At 38.0% G+C, this 12,176-nt stretch overlaps 1 protein-coding gene across 1 annotated transcript; it reads right to left on the reverse strand.

The window, feature by feature from the left end:
* Nucleotides 1-547: 547 nt before the first annotated feature.
* LOC135088532 (uncharacterized) lies at nucleotides 548-2,076 on the reverse strand. Its single transcript, XM_063983372.1, has 4 exons — nucleotides 1,542-2,076; nucleotides 1,318-1,440; nucleotides 1,086-1,203; nucleotides 548-952 (listed from the first exon to the last, which is right to left on the reverse strand). The coding sequence occupies exons 1-4, from the start codon at nucleotides 1,679-1,681 to the stop codon at nucleotides 947-949; spliced, it is 387 nt and encodes a 128-aa protein (XP_063839442.1). The 5' UTR covers nucleotides 1,682-2,076; the 3' UTR covers nucleotides 548-946.
* Nucleotides 2,077-12,176: the final 10,100 nt, after the last annotated feature.

Consider the following 12,176-nt stretch of genomic DNA (forward strand, 5'->3'; position numbering starts at 1 on the left):
CGAGCTGAAGCTGGAGCTCAACGACCGCGACCAGGACGCGCTCCTCGCGGACCTGGAGATCGGCGGCCTCCCGGACGAGAGGGGCGAGAACGTCTTCCACAGCGTCGCCGTGCTCGCCGGCCGCCTCGGGGTGACCCTGGAGGAGCGGGACGTCGTGTTCGCGGAGCGCGTGGGTGCGCCCCCGGCCGAGACCGGCGGGGCCCGCCCGCGCCGCGTGGTGGTGCGCCTGGCGCGCCGCCAGCTGCGCGACGACCTGCTGCGGGCCGCGCGCGTGCGTCGCGGCGCTACGGGCGAGGGTGGCAGCCGGGTGTACATCAGCGAGCGCCTGACTCGCTTCAATCGCCAGCTGTTTTATCGGGCGCGTGAGGAGTGTCGCAGGCAGCAGTGGAGGTACTCCTGGACGAGACGTGGACGTATATTCGTCCGCAGGAGTGATGGGTCCCAAGCCTTCTCGCTGAGATCACTCGACGACCTCTCAAGAGTGTTCGGCCAATCAGGGCCATGACTCTTTGGATCCCGTAAAAACGAATACTTATTTGAGCTTAGAAATCCCAGCTCATACTCACGGGAACCCCTCAGAACATCGGAAAACTCGGGGATCGGTCTCTAAATATACAGATTAATGGTGAACAGATTGAAAGAGTGGACAGAGTCAGAAATCTGGGACTTGTTTTCGAAAACCAGTTGCGATTTGAAACCCATGTCACCGAATGCGCAAGAAGCTGCTTTTACCGCCTCAAAGTCCTGTACAAGCTAAGGTCATACCTGAGTGAGGGCCTGCGAATAGCACTGTGTGAGTCCCTTGTCCTCAGTAGGCTCAACTATTGTGACACTGTATACGGGCCCTGTCTCATGGCTAGGTCAGCCAAGCTGGTGCAGAGGGTGCAGAATGCTTGTGCCCGTTTCTGCTTTACGGTGCCACCCCGAGCACATGTCACCCCATTTCTCAACGCTGCAAACATGATGAAAATGGCGGCTCGTAGGAGACTACATCTCGCAACAATGATGTTTGGTATCATTACTACGCAGAGGCCTAAGTACCTATATGAAAAGCTAGACTGGGCTAGGAATAGGGAAGGACGCACCAGAAGGGCTTGCACACACATTTTTGCCACTCCAAGGCACCGCTCCATGGCGTTTCGCGGCTCTTTCAGATTCGCTGCTACTCGGTGCTGGAACGACCTGCCACCCCCTTTGCGCAATCTGCCAACAAAAGATACTTTTAGAAAAAACTTAAAAAAACACTTAATCACGTCACAGAAGGCTAACAGACATTAATAGTTGAAATTAATAGTTTTCCAACAGTATAGCATTTACCTGAATGTCATCGACGCTCTCATCGGGTTGGCGGGTCGATCCCATCGCATACGAACTGAGCGCTGATTGAATACTGGGGCCGCTTTAACATGTTCCCCGCTTCGGCCGACGTCTGGGCGCGCCCTATGATTGAAACCAAACACAGCGTTAACCTTGGTTGGTCCTTGGTGATAGATTTAATCATAATATCGATACACTTTAATTGCACAATTGCCAACACTCACCAGGGGTTTATGCGCGTCATGTACATCGTGCTCGTCAGTATTGCTCTCACAGCATGCCGCCTTGTATTGTCGTGGCAGCGGCCCCTCGAGATGTGAGCTCGATGATACACGCAACTATGCAAGGGTCTTGCTGCATTCATGGCCAACTTTGTTGTAGGGGTGACTACTACCACTACGCCACATCACCACCACCTTTTCTAACGTGGCAAAACGTGTAAAATTTAACATTATGGTTGAGGGTGAACGGAGAGCGGAAGGAAAATAAAATGACAATAGACTTTTTTTTTTTTTCTTTTTTCTTTTTTTTTTTTTTTTTTTTTTTTTTTTTTTTTTTCTTCCTTCCGTTCGCTCCGCACTCGGCTGCAAACTGCTACAGACATGTATCTTGTATCGTTATTTTATTGTTTTTACCGTTATATTATTTTGTTGTTTGTTTCTAAAGGTTCAACCATTCATAAAAGCTTACCTCTCTTCATTACTTTGTTTTGTCTTTTGGAACAGCTGTGAACCTTCCCGGTCTATTGTTGTGATTAAAGTAAAAATATAATATTTTTACTTTGGTTACAACTTGAACTGGAACTTGATTTGCTAGGCGCAATTTGTAATCGCAAACCAGTCGTAAAATGGGCGGAACGGCGGGGGGGCGCCACCGTCGTTCAAGTAAATAGTTTTAACGTGGCGAATAGCGGAACATGCGATTCGGTATTGACGGTGGCGTCCCCCTGTTAGTGTCTCGGGTGTGGCATTTCTTAACACATTAGTTTTTAGTTAATTTAGTTTTTGATTCTGTTTAGTTTTGTGTTAATATTGTTTTCTTTTTTTGTTTTGTTTTTTTTTCTCTCTCTTTTTTTGTGATCACCGTCCATAACGCCCCCTGTTGCGCGCCTTCTTGACTGGTAGCCTCAATATGGTCCCGGTCAAGAGGGTGCGCAATCCGCAATCTTCATCGTGTTGGTTCCCGCTGAAAACCAGCTTCTCGACATGGCGCTTGTTATGTCGTGAATATAGCTGAGCGGACGCCTCTTCAGCATAGCTTGTAGTTTAATGTTATATGTACTGTATTTTTATTTTATTTTTCTATGCTGAATAAAGTATTCTTATTCTTATTCTTATTCTTATTCTTATAGATAGAAGGCAAAATTCAGGCGCACGGAATAATTTATTGAAATTATCTTTTCCTCATAAACCACACCAATATTAGTGATCCTGGTTGGAAAACTTATTTCAGTTGGCAGACCGTTTTGGTTGTATTGTCAGTTCAGAATTTTAATTTAACGAAATATTATAGTACAAATTTATGTCAGCTACTCTTGCACCTTGCAAATCTCACTCATACCTATGGAATGTACAGTAACCCAGCTGTACAAAACCTAAACAGCAACAGTCCATAGTACTGTATACCAAAGCAGCAATAGGTACTCGTACACTTTGTGTCGTATTTTCAACTGAAGTGCAAATAAAATTGATTTAGGTACTTACCTTAAGTTAGCTCAAGCGGCTATAGTCTCAAAGTTCAGAATTAAAAGAACTTCCATGTCAGCAAGTTCCGACAAACGTTATGAAATTCCCACTTTATGAGCTACGGAGTTCGCTACTGTTCAAAGGATACTGTCGCAGAGTTTATGCTAGTTGTTTGCCTCTTCTCGCCAACTTTTACTAAGCTTTCTTAAATTGTTATGGCAAAGGAATTAAGTTGGAGCTTGTTAATTCTTGTGATATACAATTTACAGAGTAGGTAGCATCATGAAGATGGTTTCAGTTTGAGTTTTTATTTGAATGTGTTTCTTTGCATTCAGCTTGCGTATTTAATTTAACTTGACATTTTTATTAACACGCTACTCCGATTTTTAAGCAATTTATTCCCGTTTTCACCATCAATCCCTTATTTTAACAGGAATTTCGTTTTTAGCTACGGTTACATGTTATTAATAAGAGAAATTTTATAAAAACCAATATAAAGTAAAATTTAGAAACCCTTCGACTCACCCTTGGCCGCATTCACCAGTTCAAATCGTGCGTCATTTTCTCGCTCAGATTTTTATTTACACACTCGCACCCGTGCGGAAAGTAATATTAATGGCCCCGGAGATAGATGTGTGGGAGAACCGGATAAACCGGCAATTTTTTGTAACCAACCATTTTTCGGGATTTCCAGTATCATTGCCGGATCATCCTTTTATTTCATATCATTACAGTCATTAGGGTTTTATTGCGGTTAGGATTTGCTCAATCGGCAGCAGAGATTAGTTATGTTTTAGAAGTAATGATTTTTGGAAATTATTCAAATATCAAATCGTTATCAAATTTAATTGAAATACAAATAACTAAAATTCTTACTTTCTCATAAATTGCTATTGGAGTCCATGCCAAGTAGCGTCATAGTATATCATATAGTATAATCTAAATAAAAAATGTGCCTATGTTGCATTTTTGGTCAATCGTACCACTCAACAGAAAAAAAGAGCCACTTCATTCTAAAGATGAGTACAATAATAGACTGGAGCATTTTCTTGTAACAGAACACCGAGGTACTTTTATATGTCGTAGGTCGCTTTTGTGTCGAGAAATAGTATTCGTGTGATCGATTTACTACCAAACTTCTGGCGATCGTAATGGTGGTTGACCGTAGATTTGATTACATGGAATATAAAATATTTGGTACAGATCTCCGATAGATTGCAGAAGCTTTGGCAGATAGATGTATAGAACATAACTCAAATAATAAGGTATTATACTTCGTATCTCTCCCGAAGATGATTACGTTTTACATGCAGCAGTACCTGGGATGATGCCGTCCTTATCACACTTTTAGAGAATATTTATTTAAAAATATAAGTTTTAAATATAATAAAGTACGTGTTTTGACTCCTCAGCACCGTAGTACATTCCGCGGTCCGCCATATTTCTTGTCATTACTTGTGTTGGTGTTCGTCCGACTCACACGTACTTTTTCAAGAAAAATAACTTAGCGTGAAAATGGGTAAAAGGAAACGATCAAGTAATGGTGATAATAGTGATATGGTGAAAAGTTTGTTAAGAAACCTCGTATGTACATAGACAACGACAAATTATAGTTTTATCTGATGATGATGAATCAGAAAAAAACATCGTTGTCTCCATCGTGCAGTCACTGCAGATTTGCAGACATACATACATACATATTTAAAACATTCTGGTAAGTTGTGAATCGTGTATTTTGAAATTGTTATGAAATAATGTGAATAATTTCTATTTTTTGTATTAAAAATGAATATTTTTAACTACCCTCCGTGGTAATACTTTGTGTCCCGACTTAATCGTGTGTGGATACTAAACTACACGTACAAAAATCGTGTTATACAAAATACATAAACATCCCGACGTAAATCGTGTGTGGATGATTTATTGCTTATCCCGGCGTATATCGTGTGTGGATACTAAACTACACGTACAAAAATCGTGTTATACAAAATACATAAACATCCCGACGTAAATCGTGTGTGGATACTAAACTACACGTACAAAAATCGTGTTATACAAAATACATAAACATCCCGACGTAAATCGTGTGGATACTAAACTACACGCACAAAAATCGTGTTATACAAAATACATAAACATCCCGACGTATATCGTGTGTGGATAAGACGTTTTTAAACTGATTGCATTTTGCTTTGATTATTTTCCTAACGTATTATCTTATAACGTGGGTAGACGTATCAACACGTCGTAAAATAGTATAACATAATTATAAATATAATAATATACAATATACATGGGGTATTTATAATTTGTTACCCTATCAAATACAAAAATCTTTATTGTGAAGTATCACTAATAGAGCATACAATAATTACCTACCTACATCAGACGAAAATACCGGGTATTTTTCAAGTCAAAGCCTTTCAAAGACTTTCACAAGGATCTAGCAACAGGTTGGAAAATATTGATTAATGGATTTCCTACCTACAAATAAAAAAGACTTGATGAAACATTATTTACTTGCTAAAAATTGCGCATAATAATTACTTCAACAAAGGCAGCAATACAACTGAACATCTGATTCTGCTTCTGTTTGCTGTACGCATCCTTATTGCAACTGATTTCACCGAGCCTTCAATATGATTTGATGAGCTATGTCACAAATGGAATAATATTCAGTAAGGAATTATGAAAACCTTGAGCGATGCTGGCGGTTACTTTGTGACACTCAAGAGATATCATGAAAGAAATCAAAACGAATCTCTTGTTTGGGTCAGATTTATCAGACCACTCGAAATCATCTATGACAAATATAATTCAGTAATACCAGCCCAGCACGTCTACAACTCATCAGACTTTAAACGCAAGGGGGGCATTGTGAGCGAGCGGCAGCCGCTGAGCAGCGAGTGAACCCCGGCCAGCCCAGCAGCCGCCGGCTCCGCCGCCGCCGCCTGCGCCGCGGGGCCGTCTCCGGTTAACCCGAGACCCAACTATCATCAACCGAATCGGAGATGATAATTTTCTTCAGCAGATAGGCACCAAGATGCTAGTAGCTGGTAGACTTAAATACTACTAAAATAAATGGCTTACCTAACATAACAAAATAAAATGATACTACTATTTTGTCCTGGATCAGGGTTATAAATTTCGATTTTATACTTAACCATGCCAAGTTGGAGTACCCCAATGTAGGTCACATATTACACCTGAGGGGAGTAGTAGGTATATTCGACAACTGTACAAAAGCCAAATTGTAGACATAGATTTATTCTAAATTTAAAGGAATTAAATAAATTAATTAATATTAACTATTTTTAAATACAATAATACCACTGACTTTACATTATTAATTAGATAACAATATTTATTTTATTATGTGAAAACCTTAGATTTGAAAGACTCCTATCTTTTATTACCAATTGCTGAAAATGGATGAATTTGACTTCGTTTGTCATGGAACTCCAAGCACTTTAATATTCAGTTGTTTGAATTTCTTCGTGATCGATCGTTTTTGTCTTACATCCGCACGGTGCCTTTTGTCTTTATAAAATTATTAAAACCAGTTTTACACTTTTTGCAATCACTCGGCCATCTATCTGTACCAATACCTGTACCAATTTTTATGTATTGGAACGGTCAGAATGCTGGAATAATATTCAAACAACGGGAGATTTATAAGAGCAACTAGGGTAGGAGGACAAAATAATTTTTATCCAATCAAAATAATAATGTTACCTATATTTATAAAATTTACATTTTTAATACGACAGAAATGAATTTAACTTAACAAAAGTGCAAGACACTAGTAATGCTAAAAACTACAAAAAATATCATTCGATTAATTTGCTTCATTCTTGGGGTTATTGACCTCAGCGTGCCCCGCCGTTAAAATTACGGCTGGATGTACACGAAGTTACCGGGAAAAACATCTTGGCACTCAATTACTCAAATAACTACAATAAACATTATAATGCATCTGCCAAGTATTTAAAACATAATTTAGCATAGTGGAGACTGGAGAGATTACATTGACACAGCACATCATGTACCGTGCAATCAAATGATTTGTTTCGATGCCTCAACCACTGGTCAACCTCAACCGCAATCGCGCAACGTGTAACAGCCATTGGAAATTGGTCCCAGTTACAGTTCCTTTTACATTTAAATACCCTGGAATTGCTCGCTGCACTCTATGATCTTGAAACATTTGCATCTCACCTACTTATTAAGAATAGACAATGCAACGGTTATTGCATACAGCACACAAATTTTAATAATATTGCTCGAGAGTTACGAGTATGGAATTGGTGTGGTTGGGTGTGAAAACGTGGTCACAGATTTCGAATCTCGTCAATCAAATATAGACACGTACTATGAATTTAGCAGACTACGCATTTACATAAATTACATTACCTTTTGGTATTCCAGAATTCGTCTTATTTGCAAGTACATTTACTATTCAAAATCACCAATGTTCTACGAATGCATCTTGGGAGTTAGACCCTATTTCCGAAGTTATTGATACTTTCACATTTAATGTAACTCTGTAAAGTTTTATACAAAAAAAAAAACAAAAAAAAAAAAAAAAAATAGTAGTACCATTCTGACCTACTACCGTGGTACCTATTGTGGTCAAAGCTCCTCGTTTCAAAAGTCATACGTTTTGAACCTAACAAAATTCTGTTGTGTTCGCCCTTCAGAGTTGATCATCCTCTCCATGCGGATTTAACCCTGATGGTCGGCAACTTATCAGGCAATCGCTGTTGAGGCGGGACGCACCTACTAATTCTCTGGATATGTTAATGACATCTTTCTCACATAGTACATACTAATATTATACAATATACTTAAAGTCTAAAATCATGGTTGTAAATCAAATTCAGCTCATTTATTGGAATACTCAACGGACAAATTCAATTATTCTGGTGTTAGTTACAGTACAGTACTCTCAATGGTTACCGTTTGACTTTATCTATACTGTTATATCAGGATATTACTACTAATGACTGTATCAAAAGTTTTCTCAAAAGCGTGTTTCGCCTCAGACCGCCTAAATATGACACTACTTGGTATTAAATTATCATTTCCCTAAAAAAAAAAAAAAAAAAAAAAAAAAAAAAAAAAAAAAAAAAAAAAAAAAAAAGTGTATACCTCTTCTAGTTCTGGTTTCTGCACAGATATGAATACTCCGAGTTTATCTAATAATATTACTAATAATATTTTATTGTATCCAGACTAAATATAAATTAAAGTAGGTAGATGAAATTGATGAAAACATTAAAACCGGACTCGATTAATTTTAACAACCATTTATTATTGTACCTATATATTATTACCGTACATTATGGAAAACCTTGTACTATGCCCAGTATTGCCCAGCCGCAACACTTAAATCTTACATTGACAGGACTATTGGTATACGCACAGATGATAATCTTTTTGTCAGTTACCAAAAACCACTTAAAAAGTGGTAACTCAGTGGAACTTCAAATTTGATAATATCGATTTTTATAGCACTCATAATACCCGCCATTCGGGCTTCGTCTGCGTCCACCGGACTGGCGTTAATTTAATAATAATAATAAATAATTTAAAATTTGTAAGTCATTCGTAAGGCTTGCAAGCTAGTGGACCTAATCTTGTCAAGTAGGCATTTCTTAAATATTAGACTAGAAACTTACTTAATTTAACTTTTTGTGTGATTGTGATTTTGTTAACTGTTCGTTTCAAAACCATCATTAATTATTACGAAAGTAAACAATGTTTTGTTTATATACTAAAATACCTTGAACAAGTTAATAGTTTCTACGGTTGTAATTTTTTCGATGCTCTAAACATCTGCATGTAAAACGTAATCATCTTCGGGAGAGATACGAAGTATAATTAAGAATCAAACGAACTTACCTGTGATGTTTGATATCTAATTATACGAGTGTCTTGACCGAAGATGATTACAGTCCCACCTCACCCGAGAATAATTACCCTTAACCGATCGAAAAAATTTGCTCTAAAATAATGACAAGAAATATGGCGGACCGCGGAATGTACTACGGTGCTGAGGAGTCAAAACACGTACTTTATTATATTTAAAACTTATATTTTTAAATAAATATTCTCTAAAAGTGTGATAAGGACGGCATCATCCCAGGTACTGCTGCATGTAAAACGTAATCATCTTCGGTCAAGACACTCGTATAATTAGATATCAAACATCACAGGTAAGTTCGTTTGATTCTTAATTATGTTGTAACAGGATAGGCAATAATTCAACTACTCCTCCACCGACGGAGGCTCTCAAAAGTGGTTTCAATGTACTCAATTACTGTTGATAAATGGCCCTTGTTCAGTAATTGACTCGTAGAGAAATTGCCTTGACAAACTAACCTAGTTTTCTTTATAGATATTCTTATTTGACTCGATTTTCTTTACTTATTTATATAACTTAGTACCTGTCATATTAAATGTACGGGTTAGGTTTGTATTACAATGCTGGTTGCTCCTTGTTTTCTTTGTTATATGGATTTGAAATGGTATGAGTATATCCGAATAAGTTATGTGTATTTAGCTATGTGTGACTGCTCTTTTATTTCGTTAATCTGTTTTAGTTCTAAATCTGTAGGAAAGTTATTGTTGGGCTATTTTGGGAGACTGGAACTATAGCGAAAATGTATATTAATTAAAATTTTATATGGTTACGAAGCTTATAAAAGTATGAGCTCTTAAAATAAATGAAAGTCACTTATGGTTGATACACACATTTAATGATTTTGAATATATTTTAACACATTATGTACAATTTTATTCAAGACAGTACAAAAATATTTGTACATATTTATTTACAATACATTTTCAGTACATTATTCTGAATTTGATTACTTTATATTTTACATATTTCTATTTACTTACGCCTACTTATTTTAATTTAAATATACATAAAATTAATACTAAAGCAGCCTCTACGTAGATTTAGAAAAATATAATTTAAAGATCCTTGAGGAATTTCATACCTCGAAACAAAAGTCGATAGGTAAGTAAAATCAAGAGGATTTATGACACTGCTACAAGTATAATAAAAAATGTAACGGTTAAATTATTAATTACGTAATTTTTTTTTATGTGACAGGAGGCAAACGAGCAGACGGATCACCTGATGGTAAGTGATTACCGTCGCCCATAGACACCCGCAGACCCAGGGGCGTTACAGGTGCGTTGCCGGCCTTTAAGGTGAAGATACGCTCTCGTATCTCGTTCGTAATAAATAAATAAATAAAAAAATATAACATATTCTTTGGTAACATGGTTTGTGTCAACAATTATGTAATTATATTTAACTGCAGTTATAATGTAACTATATATTTTAATGTTGTCCACTTTAAATAGTTAACAAAATTTGTGAAAGAGTTTAAGTAATAAAATATTGTTCTTCAAAACTTAACTTTAAGTTATTATGACTAGAGATTTTAAGACGTAACTTACACTATTTTGCTTGTTGTAGAGTAGACATTATAATAATATTTAACACATTCCGAAAAATATGTCGAACTTTCATAAACACAACTCTTACCATCGTCGGATAACTTTTGACTGAAGAATAAGTTTCAATATTGGAAATAATATGTCAAAATGACAAGTTTATTCTTCAGTTAAAAGTTATCCGACGATGGTAAAATCAGCCCTAAATAATATAGGTAAAGTAACTTATCTTTAGAGTTACATTTAACTTATCTTTATAGTTTTACATATAATATTTTAGTTAATATTCTTTTTAGGTACAAAATATTCTTCATAAGTGCAAGACTTATCACATCTCGTCGTCAATATTAAGCATACAAATAGCAAGCTAGCTTACAAAATTGGCTTTATGTGCGTTAAAGTTTTATTTATTTACATAATTGTTTAAAATAATAGGCCAATATATTATTATTTACTTAACTTAAGAATTTCTAAAGGTATTTTTAAGTGTGACAACTTTGGCAGATTTAGAGAGCGTTATTCCTGGGCCCTGTTTAATAAACATTACAAATTGTAAATTGTAATTGTATAAGTATTACAGTACAATTATTTGTAAGGGTTTTACTCGTAGATTTTTAACACACCTAACGAAGCGCAGCTAAACTATTCCACGAAGCTACCTGTTATATTGCCCTGGTACTTTTAATTCATCTTAGTAGACTTAAAGTTCCAATTCCAAATCTTTATTATTAGTAGACATAGGTGCGCAACGAGGAATAGTTTAGGTGCGCTTCATTAGGTGCGTCTCAAAATGGGTGCACGACTGGTCTGCGAGCACGTAGAATTTTGTTTGTATTATATTGCTGTCGCGACTGTGCGACGGGCGCCCACAGTGAGAGCGCGACAGCAACATAATTACGCGCGAGCGATAAGGATGGGTAGCTTGGGGTCATTGGACCAAATTCTACGTGTTCACAGACCGGGCTTTAGAGCATCTCGTCGTGAGTAGTAGCTCGCGGGCGGGCGTTGTCAGTCACACTAGAGCATTACATACGTCACTAGTAACACCAATATTGTTCTTGCCTTGTGATCTACTTCATACTCACTGTCTCGAAACTCACTTCCAACAATTACCTGCAGCAGTTATCACGTCGTGAGTGGAACTGATGCACGCGCTCGCTTGCGGGCGCTGTTAGTGCGTACAGGGACTACCATTAGGTACGCGGACCTAAATGTCACTCGCTCGTAAGTAACTAGAACCGAAACGTTCTTTACACTGGCCTTAATGATTGTCTACTCCATAGTCCCTGCCTCGAAGCGAACTTCCAGCGAGTGCTTGCAGCAGTGGTTCCCACTAGAGCATCTCGTCGTGAGTAGTAGCTCGCAGGCGGGCGTTGTCAGTCACACAGGTCACACTAGAGCATTACATTCGAGTACGTCACTAGTAACACCAATATTGTTCTTGCCTTAGTCATCTACTTCATAGTCCCTGCCTCGAAGCGCACTTCCAGCGAGTGCCTGCAGCAGTGGTTCCCGCTGCAGGCCGGCAGGCGGCGCTAGAGCATCACGTCGTGGGTGGACGCGACGCGCGCGCTCGCGGGAGCACGCTGTCAGTCGCACTAGAGCATCACACACGTCACCAATAACACAAATACTCTTGCCATAGTAATCTACTTCATAGTCCCTGCCTCGAAGCGCACTTCCAGCGAGTGCCTGCAGCAG

This window comes from Ostrinia nubilalis, chromosome 4 (assembly GCF_963855985.1).
Source record: "Ostrinia nubilalis chromosome 4, ilOstNubi1.1, whole genome shotgun sequence".
Classification (NCBI taxonomy): domain Eukaryota; kingdom Metazoa; phylum Arthropoda; class Insecta; order Lepidoptera; family Crambidae; genus Ostrinia; species Ostrinia nubilalis.